Below are 22171 nucleotides of genomic sequence, written 5' to 3'. Positions count from 1 at the left end.
AGATGGGACAGGAAGGGGAGCTATGGATATCAGCAAGGCATGCGCATGTTGTCTCGCTGATGTCCTAGCTGTAGAAGATCTGACCCTGACATTCAGCGTGGTTGTGGGCTCCAGGGCCATACCTGCCCCCAACCATGCACAGTGGGCTGCCTTTCAGCCCAGCATCCAGGTCTTGGGGCCCAGTCTGACTCTGGGAAACAGAAACTGAATCCTGCAGAGCTGCTTACAGCTGGGCCAGCATGAGCCTTTCTTATGGCCGCAAACCAGGTGTGGGTATAGCCTCCTGGGACAGGTGCAGGCCTAGGATGGCCGAAAGAACTGGGGACGAGCCAGTGGGTTTCAGAAAATGACCAGATCTGTCTGCTGGAGCAGCCGAAGCCAGGGGCTGGGTCTCCTGAGGAGCAGTGCTCTTCCGGGCCTTCCCTTGCCTTTGCTTCGATGTGCTCTCTGCAAGGACACCCTCTTCCTTTCACACTTGGCTGAGTTCTGTCTTGTCATCGTGACAGGCCATTCCGGCTTCACCCAGGCCCCGGGTGTCTGCTCAGCACTCCCAGGTGTGCCCCCTGATAGCCACCAGAATCAGCTGGGCTGATGCACGGGGGCTGGGAATTGTCATGAGTTTCCTGTCCCCACTTCCAGCCTCCCCAGGCCCTTCCCCTCACTCTGCAGCATCAGCATTTAGGACCAGGGAGGACTGCAAAGTTGGCAACATGGGTTTTGTATGTGTGTGTGGTAAAATGGGCAAAACATAAAGTGTACTGATTTAACCATTTTCAAGTGCACAATTCAGTGGCATTAAGTACATTCACAATATTGTGGAACCACCACCACTGTCTATTTCTAGAACTTTTTCATCATCCAAAACATACACTCTGTACCCATTACACATGAACTCCCCTCCCTGTAGCCCTTGGAAGTCTCTATTCTACTTTCTGTCTGTATGAATTTGCCTATTTTAGGTATCTCTTTAAGTGGAATCTTACAATATTTGCCCTTTTGATCTGGCTGACTTCACTGAGCACAATATTTTCAAGGTTCGCCCATGCTGTAAAGTGTGTCAGAATTTCATCCCTGCTTATGGCTATTCCATGGTTTTTTATCCATTCATCTGTTGATGGACACTTGGGTTGTTTTCACGTTTTGGCTACTGTGAATAGCACTGCTGGGAGACCCTGTTTTCACTCCACCCAGGAGCAGAGTTGCTGGATCAGACGGTAATTTATGTCTGACTTTTTGAGGGACCACCAATAGTTTTCCACAGGGGCTGCACTATTTTACATTCCTACCAGCAGTGCACTGAGCTTCTAATTTCTCCATATCCTCTCCAACATTTATTTTCTGATTTTGTTTGTTTGTTAATAGCCATTCTGGTGGGTGTGAAGTGGTAGCTCATGGTGGGTGGTTGTTGTTTTTAATCCTATTTTAGAGGGAGAGAGGGGAAGGGAATGAAAGAGAGAGAGAGGAACACTGATCAGTTGCCTCCTGTATGCGCCCCAACAAGGGCTCGAAACCAAAACCTAGGTATGTGCCCTGACTGGGAATCGAATACACAACCTTTTAGTGTACAGAACCACACTCCAACCAGTTGAGCCACCCAGACAGGGTCATTGTGGTTTTGATTTGCATTTCCCTTATGACTAATGATGTTGAGCATCTTTTCATTGGCTTACTGGCCATTTTACATCATCTTTGAAGAGATGTCTATTCAAGTCCTTAGTCCATTTTAAAAATTTGGGTTGTTTAGAGTTTGTTGTTGAGCTGTATAGGAGTTCTTTATATATTCCAGATATTAATCCCTTATGTATGATTCTAACCCCGTGATTTGCAAATATTTTCTCACATTCTATGATGTTTTTTGTTTTTTTACTATCTTGCTAGTATCCTTTGATTCACAAAAGTTATTTTGATGAAGTTCAATTTATCTATATTTTCTTCTGTTGCTTGTACTTTTGCTATCGTACTTAAGAAATCATTGCCTGATACTAGGTCATGAATCTTTTTATCCATGTTTTTCTCTAATAGTTTTATAGTTTTAGTTATATGTGTTTCTGCCCTCTCTCCCCTTCAGATTCATGTCTCTGGCACCCCTAAGAACCCTCATCCTCACCAGGGGCACTCCATGGCAGAGGGCCCCTCTGTCTTCTTGTGCATTGTATACTATAGGCAATTAACTTATGCTTGTGGGGGGTGTGTGGTGCAGGGCCCTAGTCGCCCCCGCCCCCCCCCCCGCCATTGCACCTAAACTTGCCCTGTCACCAACTCTCACCTCTCTCTCTGCATGTTGCTGCAAAGCCTGGGGGCTGCTCTGCAGGGCTGCAGGGCACATGTCTCCACTTTCAGGCTCTCACAAGATGCCAAGGACAAGGCAAGACAGAGATGGCTCTGGTGACCACAGGGACCCAAAGGGGAAGTTTCAGCTAGAAGCTGCCTTCAAGCTGTACCTTGAAGACTAATAAAGTTTCAACAAGCAGAGATGATTTGTGGTGGGGACACAGCTAGTCAGCTGGAGAGCCCATGTGCAGATGGGACTGGCCCCAGGGTGGATGTGTGAGGAGCAGGGAATGAAGGCAGAGCTGGGAGTAAGAAATTAAGACCTTTCAGGGATGTATTGGGCAATGGGGAGCCACAGAAGGTTTTTGAGCAAGGGAATGGCCCTTAAAGACAGCACTTTGGTTAAGTGCTCAATCAAGCCCCCTATGGCTTATAGCTTGTAAGGCTAGAGGTAGGGAGCTAAGTCTCAAGTAAGAAACCATTATTCTTGCTGAGTGCCTTGGAGTAAGTCACTGGGCCTCTCTGGGTTCCAGTTCCTGTTGGCTTGGGTGGCAGGGAGGGACAGGGAGGGGCAGGGAGTGGAGGGAAGGGAGAAACAACTGTTCATCTGCTCTGGGGTAGTGCCCTTGAGGGGATGGGAAAGCAGAACTTGGGGTGGGGTTGAGGGACGCCCAGAGGGTTTTCTAGTGCATTCCACCAGTGAGGGCATTGCTGGGTAAAGTCCAAGCTGTGAACGTGGGCTCCTGGCTCCCAGTGGGTGGCTGCCCCAGCAGTCCTTGGAAGCCCTGCCCTCTCAGCAGAGCCTGTTGGGGACACAGGGCTGACCCTTCGGCAGGCTCGGAGCTGAGGTGCCTGGAGGCTCCTTAGGAGCCCTGTGTGTCCGATCAATACAGTGCACACCACTCTCTTACGCACCAGGACAGGCGGGAGAACCTGCTATGGGCTACCTGCTTCATCTTCTCCACCTGGCCGCATCCATCTCCACAGGTAAGTTGTGCTCATCCCTCTGGGCCTGGCCTCCGTGAGCTCAGCCTCTGCTGGCCCAGCAGACAGACTGTGCCTGGTCACAGGTTGGCTGCTGAGGTTGAAGGGTAGGCACAGAGAGACAGTGGCAGGGACCAGTGACCCTCCCAGAGGAACTGTATTGCTGAGAACACAGGAGGGTTTGGGGGTCCACCTGGGGCACCTTCTATAGGGCAGGTCATAGGGCTCTGCGGTGCCCCCAGACCTGCATTATTCTCCTGTCTGTCCGTTCCTCCCTCAGTCCTGGCCTCCTGGGGTGTCTCCCGTCCCGCGGCCGTGCAGGGCGTGAAGGGGTCCTGCCTCGTCATTCCCTGCATCTTCAGTTTCCCTGACAACGTGGAGGTGCCCCATGGCATCACATCCATCTGGTACTATGACTACTCGGAAATCGGCAGTGGTTTACTACTCGGGGGACTCTCAGCAGGTTGGAGGCACGCTTCTGTGGTCGTGCTCAGCTGCTGGGGAATGTCGAGCACAAGGTGTGCAATCTGCTGCTGGAGGACCTGAGTCTCCCAGGACTCGGGCATCTACAGCTTTCCGCTTCGGAGATCAGTGATGTCAACCGCTGGGTAGATGCCAGAGGCACAGCGGTCACTGTGACAGGTGAGGGATGGGGTGGCCTGGCTGCTGCCTGGAAGGGGCTCCCAAGCTGCTTCTGGCCCCACTGACTCACAGCCTCAACCCTTGTCCTAAACCCACCCCCAGCCCCAGTCTAGTCCCAGCTTTGTGCCCTCCATGCATTCACCCCAAGGGGTGGGGTAGAAAAGCAGCCTCTCCTTCCCCTTGAAGTCCCCTGCCCAGGGCTCGCGCCTCAGCTGGGGTTTGCAGGGCAGGAGGCATCGAGGGTGGTGAGGGGGGGTCCTGAGCCTCCTGTCTTTGTCCTCAGAGGAGCCCAACGTGCCCACCATTGCCTCACCGTTAGAGCTTCGCGAGGGCATGGAGGTGGACTTCAATTGCTCCACTCCCTACGCGTGCCAGCAGGGGTCCATCAGCCTGCAGTGGCAAGGCCAGGACCCAGCTCGCTCAGTCACCTCCCACTTCCAGAAGCTCATGACCACGGGCATCATCCACCGGGAGACCCTCCACATGGCCCTGTCCTGGCAGGACCACGGCCGGACCTTGAGCTGCCAGCTTTCGGTGGCCGGGTACAAGACCAAGGGCGAGATTCTCCTCCAAGTGCAGTGTGAGTGCAGGGGGGGGGGGGGGCACGCCCTCGTCACTGGGCACCCAGCTGTGGCTCTCCAGGCTGTGGCTCTCCAGTGGAAACCAGTTCCTTCTCCATAGAAACAGAGCCCTCGCCCCTGCAGCGAGGCTGGGTGCACTCTGACCTCCTGGGTGGGGCCGGGGTAGAGAGACTGCTAAGCACAAAGAGCCACCTTCAAGGTCCCTTTCACCTCTTGTCCCTGAGGCCAGGCTGGGCACAGAAGGGGAGACAAAGACCCAGAGGCTTGGGGGTCAGGCAGCAAGGACCTTGGGATTTAGTCCAGCTCTGGAGGATGCTGGGGAGGCGGGGTCAACCCTTTGTGGCCTAACGCTGCTCACATCCATGGTGCTCAGGGCATCACCCGGACATGGCAAAGAGACCCTGGGAGAAAGCCGAGTTTTCACTTGCTTGAGCATCTTCTCATCACAGTACAATGGGGCAGCCTCTTCTAGAACAACCGCTGTCCACAGGCCTCAGATGGCCGACATAACCATCCACTCAGTGAGCAAACTTTGGGCAAGTTACTGGCGTCTCAGAGCCTCCCTTTTCTCATCTGTGTAAGGGGCGGTAACAATAAATGCTAGTTCCTATCTCATAGAATTGTTATGAAAATTGGAGGAGTGCTTGGCACATACTAACCAGTCAAATATATTAGCTTCTACTATCTTCCTCTCTGCATAGATTAAGGACTTGAAAATGTGAGCTTTCATTAGCCCATTTACATAGTGAGAAGCTTTGAAACAAGATTCTAAAAAATGCGGTCTCTCTGTACTGTTGGCGCCCTCTTTACAAATGGGTTAACCATTCTCAGAGCGAATTCGACTGTCTTTGGCTCCCTCCATCAGGTGTTCTGTCCCTTACCAACAGCTACCACAGGCCACCAGAGCAAACAGTGTGGTACCCATGACCCCCGCATAGGACACAGGACATTGGACAGTGTCATGAGGCAGAAAGCCCTGGAAGGCAGCGTGGGCTGGACACTAGGCCAAGCATTGCATTATCAGACTCTCAGTGGCGAAGGAAGGGATTAGGAACATAAGATGGGGTGCAGCACAGCCCGGGACAGAGGAACTAATGGGACTGATGATTTATCCGGGTGGGCTTCCTCCAGGCAGGGTGCTGACAGAGAGTGGGCCGCGCCCTCCCAGCCAAGGCTCCTCACCTGACACCCCACCCATCATGCCTTGCAGATGCCCCCAAAGCTGTGGAGATCCTCCCCAGCCCCTCGGAGGGGAACATTCGTCCAGGTGACCTGGTCACACTCACCTGCCAGGTGAACAGCAGCTACCCCGCGGTCAGCTCTGTGCAGTGGCTCAAGGATGGGACGCCCCTCAAATCCCAGAGTCTTGTGCTGCGGTTGCCCCAGGCAGCCTGGGACGATGCCGGAGTCTACACCTGCCAAGCTGGGAATGAAGTGGGCTCCTTGGTCTCGCCCCCTTTCAGCCTCCACATCTTCAGTGAGTCCTGGGTGAACCTGGGCAGCCCATTGATGACCAGAGGGTGGGGGAGGGGTCCAGGCCACAGGGGCTGAGGAGAGCCAGGTCAAGTTGCCCCCTCAGACAGATGACAAACCTCCCCGGCAGGGTGGGGTGTCAGGAGGGTCCCCGTGAACAGGACAGACACAGCAGGCTCCACTGAAGGGTGTGATGTAGACTGCGCAGATTAAGCTGAGTGGCTGCAAGCCCGGGGCTCTGAGGAGTTGGGCCTGCATGTCAGCTGGGTACCCCCAGCGTGCCCTCTGCTGCCCCCACAGTGGCTGAGGTCCAGATGAGCCCAGCAGGCCCCATCCAGGAGAACCAGACAGTGACGCTGACCTGCAACGTGCCTAAAGAAGCACCCAGCGGGCTGCGCTACAGCTGGTACAAGAACCATGCCCTGTTGGAGGATGCTCACAGCCCGACCCTCCAGCTGCACTCGGCTACCAGGGCCGACACTGGCTTCTACGTCTGCGAGGTGCAGTACGCCCATGGCAGGGAGCGCTCTGGGCCCATCAGCGTGGTGGTCATCCGTAAGTGGCCAGTGTGTGGCGGACACTGCTGGAGCCGGGCCAAGGGGTGGGGCCCCTGTAGGCAGGTTAGGTCGTGGGCCGGGTGGCCTTGAGCTCTGCACACCTGGGCAAGGCTTGGACCTCCCTGGGTCTCTGTTTCCTCTGATTTAAAATTTTTTATTTTGAAATAAGTTAAAACTTCCAAAAAGATTACAAAGAATTATCATATGCAGTACCTTTAACTTAAAGTCCCAATTTGTTGCCCTAGTTGGTTTGGGTCAGTGGATAGAGCATCAGCCTGCAGACTGAAGGGTCCCAGGTTTGATTCTGGTCAAGGGCACATGCCTGGGTTGCAGGCTCCATCCCCAGTTGGGGGCGTGCAGGAGGCAGCCGATCAATGATTCCCATCATTGAGGTTTCTCTCTCTTCCTCTCCCTTCCTCTCTGAAATCAATAAAAATATATTTAAAAAAATAAAAAGAGGACCTGGAAAATAAAAACGTCCCAATTTGTTAACATTTAGGTTCATGTGCTTTCTTTCTTTTACAATATATATTACATGTGTGTATATATGTATGTGCACACATGTACACATTTTCTCTCTGTAAACACATACATATGCATCTCTATACACATCTCTATATATAAAAGCCAAATATGCTAAGTGTCTGACCGTTTGACCGCTCGACCAGTTGCTATGACATGCATTGACCACCAGGGGGCAGACGCTCCAACCAGTAGGTTAGCTTGCTGCTGGGGTCTGGCCAATTGGGACTGGGCAAGAGGGCCAGACATGCCCTGGAGCCCTCCCAGGGTCCCTCCCTGGCCTCTAAAATATTTCTTCTAATTAATTTCCTTTCAATGTACAAATCCATGCACTGGGCCTCTAGTATGTACATATGCACTCTGTCAGTATACATACACACATATGTTACCTATCTATCATTTATCTATTCATCCATTCATCTATTTATATTCCTAATGTTGTAGACATGATGTCCTTTACCCCTAAGTTCCTCAGTGTAGTTTCTAAGGTCATTCTCATACATAACCACACTTCAGTGATCACAGTCAGAAAATTTAACATTGATACACGTCCATTATCTAATCTACAGTCCATATTTAAAGTATGCCAATTGATCCAATAATGCCCTTTATGGCAATTATTTTTTGGGATCCCGGATCCAATCTGGGATCCAGCTGCATTCAGTTGTCGTGTTTCCTTATTCTCCTTTAATTGGGGACAGTGCCTTGGTCTTTTCTCATCTTCTTGACATTGACACTTGAAGAGTACAGGCCAGCGGTTGTGTGGGTGTCCCTCCCTCAGTTCGTGTTTGTCTGAGTCCAGTAGACAGAGCCTGGAACTCGGGCAGGAACCCCACAGCCGTGATGCTGTGTCTGTCTCCGCGTCACATCAGTGATGTCAGTGTGTTCAATTGCGGGTAGAGTTCACTTTGGTCACCTGGGTGGGGTGCTGTCCACTGCCAGACCTCTTTGCCAGTATTTATTTATTTATAATCCTCACCCAGGGATATTTTTCCACTGATTTTTTAGAGAGAGTGAAAGGGAGGAGGAGAGACAGAGAGAGAGAGAGAGAGAGAGAGAGAGAGAGAGATTGATATGAGAAGGACACATCGATTGGTTGCCTCTGACAAGGGCCTGGGATCGAGCCTGCAACTGAGGTATATGCCCTTGACTGGAATTGAACCCAGGACACTTCAGTCCATGGTCCATTGCCCTATGCACTGAGCCAAACCGGCTAGGGCTCCCCATCTTTAAAGTAGGGTTCCTGATTCCCACTCTTGGGGTGGCCACAAGGATCGACAGAAGTGCTTTACCCAGCCCAGGGACAAAAGTTTATTCAGCCGGCACTCAGGAGCTGCTGGGGTCTCCCTCCATCTCCCAGGGCATTGTGGGACAAAGGAGGTCAGGGGTTATAGACTATGAAGGGGAATCCAGGGAGTGCCCCTGTCTGAGGGTGACAGGCCTTTCTCCATGCAGACCCACCCCTCGCCCCCCACCTAACTGCCTTCCTGGAGATGCAGGCAGGGCTGGTGGGCATCCTCCATTGCTCCGTGGTCAGTGAGCCCATGGCCACCCTGGTGCTGTCACACGGGGGACTTGTCCTGGCCTCTACCTCTGGCAAGGATGACCGCGGCCCACGCTTCAGTGTCTCCTCTGCCCCCAACTTTCTGCGCCTGGAGATCCGAGACCTGGGGCTGGCCGACAGCGGGGAATACACTTGCACAGCCACCAACTCCTATGGGAACGCGTCCTCCACCCTGGACTTCCAAGCCAATGGTAAGATGGCCATGGGGCTGGTGGAGGGAGCTCGAAGAGGAGGCCTGCTCTGGCCTCTTCCTCCTAGGAGTCCAGAGGGCTCAACTGAGGGGCTGAACTAGCTGGCTCCTAAAAATCACATCCAGAACCCGGGGGGTTCTGTCATATCCCAACATGGGAGGTTCATGGAAGTCAAGGCAACAAGGGAAACATGGCAGGGTGTCTTATTCCTTCTGTGTACGTTCTGACTCTGAACTTGGAAGGTCCCTCATATGCATTCATTTGTTTCTTATTTATCAAACATTTGGGGCAGGTTCTGTGCAACTAGTAGATAGGAGTCAGATGCAGGAGGCACAATAGAGTAGGGTCTTCCACCTCTTGGTACATGTGCTACCCCTCCCTCATTCTGAGGCCACGGCAGACATAGCTAATGGATCAAGCCTGGGTTCCAGCTCAGAATCCTTCTCAGCCATGCTGCAGCCAGTTACTATCAATAGGTCAGAATGGACCTCCAAGGCCAAACCCTTCTGATCCTCAAGAGATTCATAGAGCTGACGTCACGAAGCCCAGACCTACCTACAACTATTGGGGTGGGGGGATGCTGGAGGGCTTCCTGCAGTGGGTGGCATGGGGCCACAGATGTGCAGCGGGCTGAGCCTCCCTGTCTCCTTCTGCTAGCAGCCCACCTCCTCATCAGCCCAGCAGCAGAGGTGGTGGAAGGGCAGATGGTGACGCTGAGCTGCCGGAGTGGCCTGAGCCCAACGCCTGACATCCGCTTCTCCTGGTACCTGAACGGAGCCCTGCTTCTGGAGGGGCCCAGCAGCAGCCTCCTGCTCCCCGCGGCCTCCAGCACCGATGCCGGCTCGTACTACTGTCGCGCCCAGGACAGTCACAGCGCCAGCGGGCCCTCCTCGCCTGCCGTCCTCACGGTGCTCTGTGAGCAGCCTCCCCACTGGCCCCTGCCTGTCTTGGGGAGGATGGATCAGTCCACTGGGGTCCGCCAGCCATCCCTCCCTCCTCTCGGCCCTCCTGACCCTGTCCTGCCAGGGTCTAGATCAGGAGGGCAGCCACAGGCCTGGGCACCATGGACCTTTCCACCCCGGGCTGTAATTTGAGGAACAAGGCTAGGGATTTTACACCTCCCCATGTCCCATCTCCAATCCCAGACATTTCAGGGCCCTCTGTGCCTAGCCTCAAACCCACCATGGGCACCATGGCCAAGCTTCATCCTCCTAAGCTGAGCCCTGGGACACCATACTCCTATATATGCGCACACGCCCCATAGGTTGTGCCCTCACAGGCCCCCAGAGACAGGAGAGCAGAACCTCTCGGCACAGGAACTGTGTCTGGTCAGCAGTGGATGTTCCATATTAGCCTGAGGAGCCCACCAATATTCAGGGCACCCTTAGCTTCCAGAAAGCCTCCCTTGACATGAGCAGGAGCAACATCCTGGGACCGTCAGGAAGAGCAGCCACCTCTTAGGGGTTTCCGAGTGTCAGGGTGAGATCACGCGGAGGCCTTGCTGATGGCTGTCTTTGACCACCCATCTCCAGAAGCCTCTAGCCCAGTGGTTCTCACCCTTCCTAATGCCGCGACCCTTTAATACAGTTCCTCATGTTGTGGTGACCCCCAATTTCATTGTTACAAGTTGAACATAATTAAAGCACAGTGATTAATCACAAAAACAATATGTAATTATATACGTGTTTTCCGATGGTCTTAGGCAACCCCTGTGAAAGGGTTGTTCTACCCCCAAAGGGGTCTCGACCCACAGGTTGAGAACTGCTGCTCTAGAGGGAGGGCACTTTAGGCATTGTCTATTATCCTAAGTGGAGCTGCTTGAAGACCAGAGACAAGGGGAAGGGAATCCTGGGGGAAGGGATGGGGTGCAGAGAGAGCAGAGGCAAGATTCACAGGGATTGCTATGAGGGCGCCCAGCTCAGGAGCACCTGGGAGTTAGGCAAGTGACTGCTAGCCCACACGGTGCCTTTGTTTCCCTGGAAAACGCCCTTCTTCCCCGGGGAAGATCAGACACAGCCCTAGGGCGTGGCTGAGCCCGAGGCTCAGGGGCTGGATTCCTCCCACCCTGGCCTGCTTGTCCTTGTCAGGGCCCAGCTGTTTGTGGCAGCTCTGGGCCCAGGCCTTTGTCCAGTGTCTTCTGGGATCCCAGGCAGCCCTGGCCGAGGCTGTGGTCTTCCATGAGTGCCCCTGCTCTTCCCCCCTGCAGACGCCCCACGCCAGCCCACGCTCACCGCCCGGCTGGACACCGACGCTGAGGACCTCGGGGCTGGCCATCGAGGCTTCCTGGAGTGCCGTGTGGACAGCGACCCCCCTGCCCAGCTGCGGCTGCTCCACGGGGACCGTGTAGTAGCTACTTCCCTGACACCAGGGGGCGGGTGCAGCACGTGTGGGGGCTGTTCCCAGCGCATAAAGGTCAACAGAGCCCCTAACCTGCTGCGTGTGGAGATTCGTGACCCGGTGCTGGAGGACGAGGGTGAATATCTGTGCGAGGCCAGCAACACCCTGGGCAACGCCTCCTCCTCAGTGACCTTCGACGCCCAGGGTGAGTTGGGGCGGGGAATGGTGGCACAGGGTCAGGGGCCAGTACTTGGGACCCTATTCCGCTGAAACCCTGGCTCCAAGGATCCAGTGGAACCACCTTGTTTAGCTGCGGAAGTTTGCTTTCCCACCCTGTCCAGTGGGCACTCCCGAGGGTCTCCTTCCTCCCCGCTCCAGGCTGGGAGGCTGGACCAGTGGCCCCCGGGGTTGCGGGGAAGCAGTCAAAGTGAGGCCTGTCTCAAGGGGGTCTGTGCTGTCTGCTCTCCAGCCACGGTCCTGGTCATCACTCCGTCGCACACGCTGCCAGAGGGCACCTTCGCCAACCTGACTTGCAGTGTTAGACGGGAAGCCGGTGGAGGCCCTGCCAACTTCTCTTGGTTCCGGAATGGGGCACTGTGGACCCAGGGCCCCCTGGAGACTGTGACGCTGCTGCCTGTGGCCAGAACAGATGCTGCTCTCTACGCCTGCCGCGTCCTCTCTGAGGCTGATGCCCAGCTCTCCGCCCCCGTGGTCCTGAGTGTGCTCTGTGCGTGATGGGCAAGGGCAGCATTGGCACTTGGAGGGTTGGTCTGGGAGGAACCAGGCTGGGCTGGGTTTGGGGAGACAAGAACGTGGCTTGGGCTGGGAAAGGGTAGGCCGGGACTGTGTGTGGAGGGGGCAGTGGGACACAATATGGCAGCTGGAACGTGGTGAGCTGGGCTGGGGGTGGCCTCAGCGTCTCCCTGTCCCTGCAGATCCCCCGGATCCTCCAAAGCTGTCAGCCCTCCTGGACGTGGACCAGGGCCACATGGCTGTGTTTGTCTGCACTGTGGACAGTAGTCCGCTGGCCCAACTGACCCTGTATCATGGGGAACGCCTCTTGGCTACCAGCCTGGGGCCCCAGCTCCCATCCCGTGGCCACTTCCATGCCAAGGCCATGGCCAACTCCCTGCAGCTAGAGGTCCGAGACTTGGGCCTTGGGGACTCTGGCAGCTACCGCTGTGAGGCCACAAATGTCCTCGGATCAGCCAACACCTCCCTCTTCTTCCAGGTCCGAGGTGAGTGTCAGTCCCCTGGCGACGTGGTAGAAACAGATGCCCTGGGACCATTCTGGCCAGGCAAGCCTGTGAGGTCTTTTTCAGCCATAGTTTCTGGACAGTTTCCACCAACCCACAGAGGTTTCCCTTTGTGTCCAGCTAGACATTTTCACCTGTAATAACCATGGCAGCCACTAGGAGGTAGTGGCAATTGCACAAGGCAGTTTGCTTGATTGGAGCAATTTCTGACGGATAGCTTCTTATGTAATAGTATCATTTTGTTAGATAATAAGTATCTCATACAAAATCTAATATATATGTACATTATGCATATACATGTGTAATATATGCACACCAATGTGTGTATGTACACACATATGCATATACAGATATGCCCATATGCATAAGAATATATTCACATATCTATATATATAAAAGCCTAAGCAACCGAACGACCAAATGACCGAACGACCGGTCAATAGGTTGCTATGAGATGCACTGACCACCAGGGGGAAGATGCTCAATGCAGGAGCTGCCCCCTGGTGGTCAGTGCGCTCCCACAGCCAACCTCCTGGGCTGGCCAGCCTCCCGCATTCCCTCCCCGCAAGGCCAGCTAGCACCCCTCACCGGCCCCAATCTGAGGGGGAGGGGGCCGGCTGGCCAACTTCCCAGGGCCAGGCCGAGGGACCCCACCCATGCATGAATTTGTGTACCGGGCCTCTAGTTTTTCTATAAAAATTCTCCCTATGCGAATAAGCTAGGAAAAAGGAAAGTTAATATCCATAATGTTACAAAGGCCAAAGAAAAACACACACTTTTTCTCTCACAATGACAAACATCAACTTGTGAACATTTGCCTTGGGCCTTGGTCCTATACATCTTTTCTTATTTATTATACTCATTTCACAGGCAGAGATATTTCGGGTCAGAGCTTTAGGAGCTTGCTCCTGATCACATGACTAGCAGGTGGCCCTGCTAGCTTGGGACTAATTTGGTTCTGTTCCCAGGCACAGCCTGTGCTCTCAGTCACCACTCCAGCTGTCCCTCCATCTCCCCCTCCCCCCACCTCCAGCTTGGTCTCATCCTGCCTTAGACCCAGGGGGCACTAGGAACTGCCCTTTGCTTAGTCCCCAGTTCCTGGGCTCTCATGACCTTGAGCCTGGGTGCAGAGCTGGCTAGAGAGGGCTGGAGGGAAAAGATCACACAGCTGCTAACTTCCCCTTCTAAGCCCTCAGTCACCCATGCTGAGTTCAACTCATGATCAGGACAATGGCCCTTGGCAGGATTTAGTGCTTTATGGTGTCAAACCAACATTTGTCAAGAGCTAACACGTGCAGGCACTGTGCCTGGCACTGGGTTGCAGGTCATATAAGTGGGTTGGACCCTCGAGAGGCCCACCTTCTGGTAGGCGAGATGTGATTGACAGAGCGAAGCCGTACCTCAGGGTGGTAGGTGGTAAACGCCAGGACAGACCCATGCAGGGAAGTTGGGAGCAGGAGAGACCGAGGCATGGGTTGAAGTCGGCAGTGGTCTGGTGGGAGAGCTGTGGCTCAGGGACACAGGTTTGGGGTCATGCGGTCATGCAGTCTTGGTGCGGATGACACGCGGTCCCAGACTGTGGGAGGATATGGCGGAGGGTCCTCACTTGCTCTTGATTTCTTCCGGCAGGAGCCTGGGTCCAGGTGTCACCATCACCCGAGCTCCAGGAGGGCCAGGCCGTGGTCCTGAGCTGCAAGGTACCCACGGAGGCTCTGGAAGGAACCTCATACCGCTGGTATCGGGATGGCCAGCCCCTCCAAGAGTCGACCTCGGCCACACTCCGCTTTGCAGCCATAACTTTGAGCCAAGCTGGAGCCTACCACTGCCAAGCCCAGGCCCCGGGCTCAGCCACCACAAGCCTGGCCACCCCCATCAGCCTCCACGTGTCCTGTAAATGCTTTCATACTGCATGTGTTTCTTGGGGTGTGAGGGAGCCAAGGGTGTGGCTGGGGGAGGGGATACTGACCCCCGGGCCTTGGGCTCTGCCTCCATGAGAGAGCCTTAGATGAGGGACCACCTGGCCAGACCCTGACCACTCCCCACTTTGTGCAGATGCCCCTCGCCAGGCCACACTCACCACCCTGATGGACACTGGCCCTGGGCGACTGGGCCTCCTCCTGTGCCATGTGAACAGCGACCCTTTGGCCCAGCTACGCCTGCTCCATGGGGACCGCCTGGTGGCCTCCACCCTACAAGGTGTGGGGGAACTGGCAGGCAGCTCTCCCCGGCTAAAGGTGGCTGTGGCCCCCAACACGCTGCGCCTGGAGATCCACGACGCAGGGCTGGAGGACGAGGGCGTCTACACCTGCGAGGCCACCAACACCCTAGGCCAGACCTCGGCCTCAGCCAGTTTCGATGCCCAGGGTCAGTGTGGGGGTATGAGTGTGTGGGTGGGTGGCTCCTCTAAGAGGAGAGAAGCTTGCTTGGAGAGGCTTCTGGAAGGCTGGGCACAGGCAAGAGGGCTGGACATAGGATAGTCTCTTCTTATGGGCAGCAGTATCCAAACTTAGGCTTCATGGAAGAGTTTTTTTTAAAAACTGAATTTTACATGGGTGCCCAGTGGACAAAACTAATCAGAAAGGGGGGCTCCAGGAGAAACCACCGCAGGGCCAGGGAGGCCTGTATTCTCCCATGTGCTCCCCACCAGGGCCAGGGAGGGCTCCGCAGAACTCGGCTTGGGATCAGCTGAGATGATGAGTTGTTTGCCAAGTTCCACCTCTGAGCCCATTCACAGGTGGGCCATCTGTGCCTCCCAGAGGCCGAGGGGCGTCCCTCCCTCATGGAGACAGGTGGCTTGTTTTACTCGGCCTCACGACCCTCACTGGTGTCTCCGTGCCCTCCTCTCTCCAGCGGTGAGTGTGCAGGTGTGGCCAAAGGCCACCGTGCGGGAGGGGCAGCCGGTGAACCTGACCTGCCTTGTGTGGACCACGCACAAGGCTCAGCTCACCTACACATGGTACCAAGACGGGAAGCAGCGCCCAGGTGCCCACTCCATCCACCTGCCCAATGTCACAGTCACGGATGCTGCCTCCTACCACTGTGGTGTGGTGACCCCTGGCCAGGCACCGCGCTTCTCCGGACCTGTCATCCTTGATGTCCTCTGTGAGTGGTTGATGGCTGGGTGGGGCTGGAAGGAATGACAGCAGCCTACAGGGATCAGGGCATGGCCAGAGGCCCCACCTGGGAACTCAGTACCAGAACTCAGCCAACTGGTGGAGCCCTTAACGGGACCATGAGATTTTTTCTGGGGGGGGGGGGGGGGGGAAGGGGGTGTGGAGATAGGTTCTCTCTGGGCAGAGCAGCAGTGCCCCAGATGAGCAAGTGGAAGCGCTTGGGGTGGGAGGCCCGGGCCCTCCTGGTTTGAATGGCACCTACACACTGGCCTCTTCATGGCTGTGGTCTCTGAACTCTGTCCACGCCTTTCGTGCTCCTGTAGATGCACCCCGCAGCCTGCGCCTGACCTACCTCCTGGAGAGTCGTGGTGGGCGGCTGGCCCTGCTACTGTGCACAGTGGACAGCCACCCACCCGCCCAGCTGGCCCTCAGCCATGCGGGTCGCCTCCTGGCCTCCTCGACCGAAGCCTCTGTGCCCAACACCCTGCGCCTGGAGCTGTGGGAGCCCCGGCCCAGGGATGAGGGTCTCTATAGCTGCTCGGCCCGCAGTCCTCTGGGCCAGGTCAACACGTCCCTGGAATTGCGGCTGGAGGGTGAGGCAGGACTCAGGCCACCAGGGGTGGGATCCTCTCTGGTGTCTGGCTGGGCCCCGCTGACCCTGGCCTCCTTGGGACAGGCGTGCAGGTGACCCTGGCTCCGTCGGCCGCTGTGCCCGAGGGGGCCTCCATCACAGTGACCTGTGAGGACCCTGCTGCCAGCCCACCCACCCTCTATACCTGGTATCACAACAGCCGTTGGCTGCAGGAAGGGCCCTCCGCCTCCCTCTCAATCCCGGTGGCTACGCGGGCTCATGCCGGTGCCTACTCTTGCCAAGTCCAGGATGCCCAGGGCACACGCAGTTCCAGGCCTACAGCCCTGCAAGTCCTCTGTGAGCAGGGATCCTCGGATGGGGGTACCCAGGGTGGCGGAGGGCACTTTTGGGCCCCGATGGGGGTGGGCACAGGATTGCAGTGGGCTGGGAATGGGCACCTGGGGAAAGAAGGACATAGGTGGTAAGGAAAGGGGCCTGGGTCCCTGTGACCCCTGCCTGAAGAATCTTCCCACGGGCTCCTGAGAAGGTGGCACTTCTAGGAAATGACTGTCCAGAGGCTTCAGCCTCACCAATGCCAGGAGGGCAGACAATGGACAGGATAGGATTTCCAAGCAATGACCCCAACTATGCCCTGCCCACCCCCAGATGCTCCTCGGGATGCTGTCCTGTCCTCCTTCCGAGACTCAAGGGCCAGCCCCATGACTGTGGTGCAGTGCACTGTGGACAGCGAGCCACCTGCCGAGCTGGCCCTGTCCCGGGATGGCAAGGTACTGGCCACCAGCCATGGCTTGGCAGTGGGGACGGGCCGTGTCCAGGTGGCCCGCAACTCCCTGCGGCTACAGGTGCAAGATGTGCCCTCAGGTGATGAGAACACCTATGTCTGCAAGGCCCACAACTTGCTGGGCTCAGTCAGCACCACAGGGCAGCTACAGGCAGAAGGTGAGCGGGCGATGGGGGAGGAGACGGGGCTCAGGTGCTGTGGGGTTGGAGTCCATGTGGAAGTGGGTTGACTGGCCTGAAAGGGTAGATGTAGCTCCACCTGATCTGGTGGAGGAGGAATAGCTCCCACTGGAGGGGGGTGCCCAGCCTGAGGGAGAAACAATCTTACCCTTGGAGAGCTCCCTATGAGAGCGGAGGTGTAACAATGCCCGAGAAGAGCGTGGGTGTAGAGGAGACATAACCCTGCCCTCACAGAGCGCACAGACCCTCCCCAGGGAACCTGGGGTGGGAAGAGGGACAGAGTTCTACCTTCAGCAGGCCCAGGCTGAGGGAGGAGGTGCAGCCTCACCCTTGGGGAGTCCAATCTGAGGGTAGGACACAGCCTCATCCACCAGGACATCTAGTTTGGTGAGAAAGGGCGGCCCAGCCCTGCCCTGAAGGTCTCCTGTGTGAGGATGAGAGAAGCTCTGTTCTCAGAGATCTCAGTCTGATGGGGACACAGCCCCACCTTTGGGGCTCAGATCCCAAGTCAGATAAGAACTTCCCATAATGCACAGAGGCCTCTCAGATCCCACCCAGGCCTGCAGATCCCCAACCACCTCCTGGTCCTTGGCCCGCAGGTGTGCGTGTGGTGGCCGAGCCAGGCCTGGATGTGCCTGAGGGTGCAGCGCTGAACCTGAGTTGTCACCTTCCTGGTGGCCCCAGGCCCATGGTCAACTCCACTTTCGCTTGGTTCTGGAACGGTCGGCAACTATATGCAGAGCCTGTGCCCACCCTTTCCTTCTCCTACGTGTCCCGTGCCCAAGCTGGAGTGTACCACTGCCGGGCTGAGCTCCCCACTGGGACCACCACCTCTGCTCCAGTCATGCTTCGTGTGCTCTGTGAGTGACACAACCCCCCGCCTCAGTTTCCCTACTACTCACATGCCCACTTCTGGGCTTCTTCTTCTTCTGCCTGCAAAGAGCAAGGACTTCACAAGCATGGAGTCCTGGACTGACAGACTCCTATTGACTTCTTGTGCATCTGTGCCTTGGTTTCCTCATCTGCAAATGTCATCCCCTCACCTTGTGAGGCGTCTAGGAGATAAAGCATGCAGAAGTCCTGCCACACAAGAAGCCCTCATCAACCTTGGTTCTCTGTTCCATTTTCCACCAGGGCCTCATGCTGTTTCAGTCAGCTATTGCTGTGTAACAAGCCACCCCAAAACGTAGTGCTTAAAATTATAGCCATTTTATTTGATCACAATTCTGTGGGCCAGAAAGTCAGTCCTTGCATTCTGACTTTCTTCATTCTGTTCTTACATTCCTTTCTGAGCAGTTTTGCTGGTTTCACTTCATGTGGCTGCAATTGTCTAATGGCTGAACTGTGGCTACATGGTCTAGGATGGCTTCACCCTCGTGGCTGGTGGTTGGGGCTGGCTGCTGGCTGGGCCACGTGTGTCCAACAGGCTGGCCTGGGCTCCCCACAGGCTTGTATTCCAAGGAGAGCAGAAGCTGTGAGGACTTTTAGATCTATCTTTGAAGTTACACAATGTCACTTTTGCTTTCCAGTGGTCAAAGCGAGTCAAGGTGTAAGGAAATAGGCTCTTAATGGGAGGAGCAGCAACATCGCCTTGCATGGGTACAGGGAGGAGAGGAGTTTGTGGTTGTTTTTCTGTAATCACCACTCTCTGTCTTCCCACAGACCCTCCCAAGACGCCCACCATGACGGTCTTTGTGGAACCTGAGGGTGGCACCCAGGGTATTCTGGACTGCAGAGTGGACAGCGAGCCCCTAGCCAGCCTGACCCTCCACCTTGGCAGTCGAGTGGTGGCCTCCAGCCAGCCCTTGAGCACTCCAGCAGAGCCCCACATCCACGTCTCAGCCACGCCCAATGCCTTGAGGGTGGACATTGAGAAGCTGCGGCCCAGTGACCAGGGGGAATACGTGTGTTCTGCCTCCAATGCCCTGGGCTCTGCCTCTGCCTCCACCTACTTTGGAAACAGAGGTGAGGGAGGGCTCTATTTCCCAGGCCTCCCTACACAAGGCCTGGCTCTCAGGTCCCAGGGCTTCCCTCCGAGGTTTTCCCTGAATCGCTGCAGCTTGTCTGTCTAGTCTACATTGGTTGCTTGAAGCTCCTTTGCATGGGGAAGCTCCTGAGATAAAGTGAAAGTTAGAAAAGGTTTCACCTTGGGAAAGTCACTTGGAAGGGAGCTTTGGAGGCCTGGAGCCATAGCTGCCCCCTGACCTCTCCCCTGTGTTCCAGCCCTGCACCGCCTGCATCTGTTCCAGAACCTACTCTGCTTCCTGGGGTTGCTGGCTGGCCTCCTCTTCCTTCTGTTGGTCCTGGGAGCCTTCTACGCCTGGAGGTGGGTACAGAGCTGGAGGGTGGATGGGGCAGCCTCAGCCTTCTCTGTTTTCCCCTAACATTCCTCCATGTCCTTCCTACCAAATTCACAGGCTCCATACTTTCTAGCCTGCCCTCCTCCCTACCCACGTTCCGAATTTGGGTATCCTTTCTAGAATTATCTCTAAATCCACCTTGCTGTAGTTTTCTTCGTTCCTTATCTCTACCCTGTCTGTGCTGAAGAAAGGGCTGGGAGGGAAGAAAGATAAGGTACCCCACCCCCCACAATGCTCCCCACTACTTGGTGCAGTGAGCAGTCTGGGGACAAGCATGTGGGGCGGGGGCAGGAATGGGGACAGGCCGGGGGAGGAGAGGCTCTCTGAGTTCACTCTTGCCCTTGCAGAAGGAGATCTTTTCATAAGCTGAGCGTGGGTGCGAATTCGGTGGAGATGGCGTCTCAGAAGGACACGGTGCAGGTATCTAACCACCATGTGGGCGCACACAGACATAAGGCCCGGCTACCCCACAGTGCAGGGCTGGCCCCTAGAGACTGCTCTCATCCATAGGCTGGTGTGTGGGGCTGGGGGCCGATGGGGGAGAGAATATAGAGATCCAGGGCCCCTTGAGGAGGTAGGGGGAGCCATATTCTGATCAGGGCAGAGAGAAGCCATGTGTTTGCTGGCTGGATGACTGGGGCAGACACTCTGAACTTAGCAGCGACACCTCCACTTCCAAGACACATCTTGGAACGCCACCTGTGTTTTGGCATCTCTCTGCCCATCACCTGGGCAAGAGTGAAAAACTGTTTCTCCTTCCCCTTGATGTGTCCCCTTCTGCAGATAATCCATTTGGTGGGGCAGGGCTTCTAGCCATGCACATTCTCACCAATCCCCTTGAGACCCCCTACCCAAGGCTTGGGGTGTGGGGGACTGCCCTCCAGGGTTAGGGATCAGGTGATGACATCTCCCAGAGTCCTCCTGTGACCAGGGTTTTCTCTATGGGAAACTCATGGATCCTGATGCAGCCACATTTGGAACTTCATCCTGTGCTCCAACCCTAAGCTGACCATGTGGCATTGCCTGCCCTTAGGAGGAGGAGTCCAATGGAATCTGTGATGAGTTGGTCCTGGTAAACAAGACTTCATTGGCTCCTGACTGCAGCTATGAAAACAACGCTGTGACGTCTAACGTTCTATGACCGGATTCCAAACCTCTTGCCCCGCAAGAAAAATAGGTGGTGAGAGGAGGGGGTGAACCCTAATATATCCAGGAGGGTGTTGACCTCAGGGGATACTGAAGAAAAAGGAGTTGATCATGTTGTACACTTCTTCTCTTTTCTCTGGATCTCGTCTCTCCATTTATCTTCCAATATACTTCCTCCTCACATCTTTCTTGTCCAAGACCATTCTGGACTGTTTGGATGGATTAGAAGAGGAGCTTTCTACATCCGCACACTGTACTAGCACTCTGTACTAGCTAGATTATAAGTTAAGCTGCTCTAACTAGAGACCAAATACAGTAACTTCAACTTGAAAAAATTTTATTTTTCTCTCCCATACTAGTCTGGGTATGTTATGGTGGTTTAAATTGCTGGTACTCTGGGTCCTTCTAGCTTATCTTGATTGTGAGGGTTCACAATGACCACATTGTGTTCACATTCCCTCCAACAAGAAGAGTGGAAGTTGAAGGTATACCATTCCCATTGTGGACATAACCGGAGGTTGCACGTGTCATATCCACTCACTTCTCATTGGCTAGAGTTTAGTCACATGGCCACTCGAGGCTGCAAGGGATTCTGGGAAATATAGTTTTTTATTCTATTTCCAACAATAGATTCATCCCTGAGACTTTTGACATTGATGAGAATGCTGCCAGCAGGGCACATTCTATCTCAGTGCCAATCTGCTGAAGGGCATGCCCTGGTCATGGGCTTCCTGGAGGAGGCAGTCCTTCTCAAACATTAAGACTGAGGAAATCAAGAAGGTTTGATGGTCCCTAGGGAGAGGGCATGCCAGGCAGTGGGGTTGCCTGAGCAGACATCTTGTGCCAGATCTGGTCCCTGGAAGAAGAGATGCCCCCATCCGCTTCCCCACCCTTAGGGAGCCGACACGATGTCATCAGCATCCTTCTTTTTGCTCCAGGTACATTCCTCTACATGATCCAGTGAGTTCACGTTTGGAGGCTCGTGCCAGGGGCTGTTAAGATGAATGAGGGTCACCAAGAAGGAATAACATGCTCCCAGGAAGTCAGTACCTGAGGGGAGCCAGTTCTTGGGTAGGCTAGTGACTCTCCTGATAGCCCAGTGTCAGATGGTGGGAAGAACAAAGAGCCCACTGCTCTGGGCTTTGGGTTGAGAAACATGGGGAGTAATGGGACATTAGCACGGACCTAACAGGTTGGGAAGAAATGGGAGGGCTAGTGAGCTCCATTAGCAGTGGTTGGGACCCTTCTTGGTCCAAGGTCCATTCTTTTTAGTGCCTCATGGCTAGACCCTTCCTTGGGAGCCTGTCTGGCATTTCCTTCCAATAAACCTCCATTCTACAACGTAATTACAGTGAGTCTTTTTCTTGCACCTTCGTGTGGGAGGCAACCAATTGATGTGTCTTTCTCACATTGATGTTTCTCTCTCTGTGTCTCTTCCCCTCCCTCTCTCTAAAAAAAGCAATGAAAAAATATCCTCCGGTGAAGATTAACAAAAACACACAAAAACACAATAGAATGGATAAATGAATTGTGCTATGTTCACTCAGTGGAACATTATACAGCAGGTAGGAGCTACAACTACACATGTTTAGCATAATATTGAATGAAAGGAGTCAGACGCT

General features: G+C 55.0%; 1 protein-coding gene across 1 annotated transcript in view; it reads left to right on the top strand.

Annotated features, from left to right (window-relative positions):
- SIGLEC1 (sialic acid binding Ig like lectin 1) overlaps nucleotides 1–21963 on the top strand; it is a 23673-nt gene extending 1710 nt beyond the window's left edge. Inside the window, 22 exon segments of the mRNA XM_023760320.1 lie at nucleotides 3190–3258; nucleotides 3536–3673; nucleotides 3676–3897; nucleotides 4181–4477; nucleotides 5689–5955; nucleotides 6252–6506; nucleotides 8486–8785; nucleotides 9443–9700; nucleotides 10992–11327; nucleotides 11592–11849; nucleotides 12058–12360; nucleotides 14008–14268; nucleotides 14431–14742; nucleotides 15229–15480; nucleotides 15815–16084; nucleotides 16168–16419; nucleotides 16729–17022; nucleotides 17643–17903; nucleotides 18706–19008; nucleotides 19267–19369; nucleotides 19751–19823; nucleotides 20437–21963. Of these exon segments, the coding sequence (XP_023616088.1) occupies nucleotides 3210–3258; nucleotides 3536–3673; nucleotides 3676–3897; nucleotides 4181–4477; nucleotides 5689–5955; nucleotides 6252–6506; nucleotides 8486–8785; nucleotides 9443–9700; nucleotides 10992–11327; nucleotides 11592–11849; nucleotides 12058–12360; nucleotides 14008–14268; nucleotides 14431–14742; nucleotides 15229–15480; nucleotides 15815–16084; nucleotides 16168–16419; nucleotides 16729–17022; nucleotides 17643–17903; nucleotides 18706–19008; nucleotides 19267–19369; nucleotides 19751–19823; nucleotides 20437–20544 (5172 nt within the window). The 5' untranslated portion in view covers nucleotides 3190–3209 and the 3' untranslated portion in view covers nucleotides 20545–21963.
- The last annotated feature ends 208 nt before the right edge of the window (nucleotides 21964–22171 follow it).

Source organism: Myotis lucifugus, unplaced genomic scaffold (assembly GCF_000147115.1).
Source record: "Myotis lucifugus unplaced genomic scaffold, Myoluc2.0 scaffold_178, whole genome shotgun sequence".
NCBI classification, from domain to species: Eukaryota; Metazoa; Chordata; class Mammalia; order Chiroptera; family Vespertilionidae; genus Myotis; species Myotis lucifugus.
The sequence above is the reverse complement of the archived record's forward strand: the minus strand, read 5'-3'. Positions and strand labels throughout refer to the sequence as shown.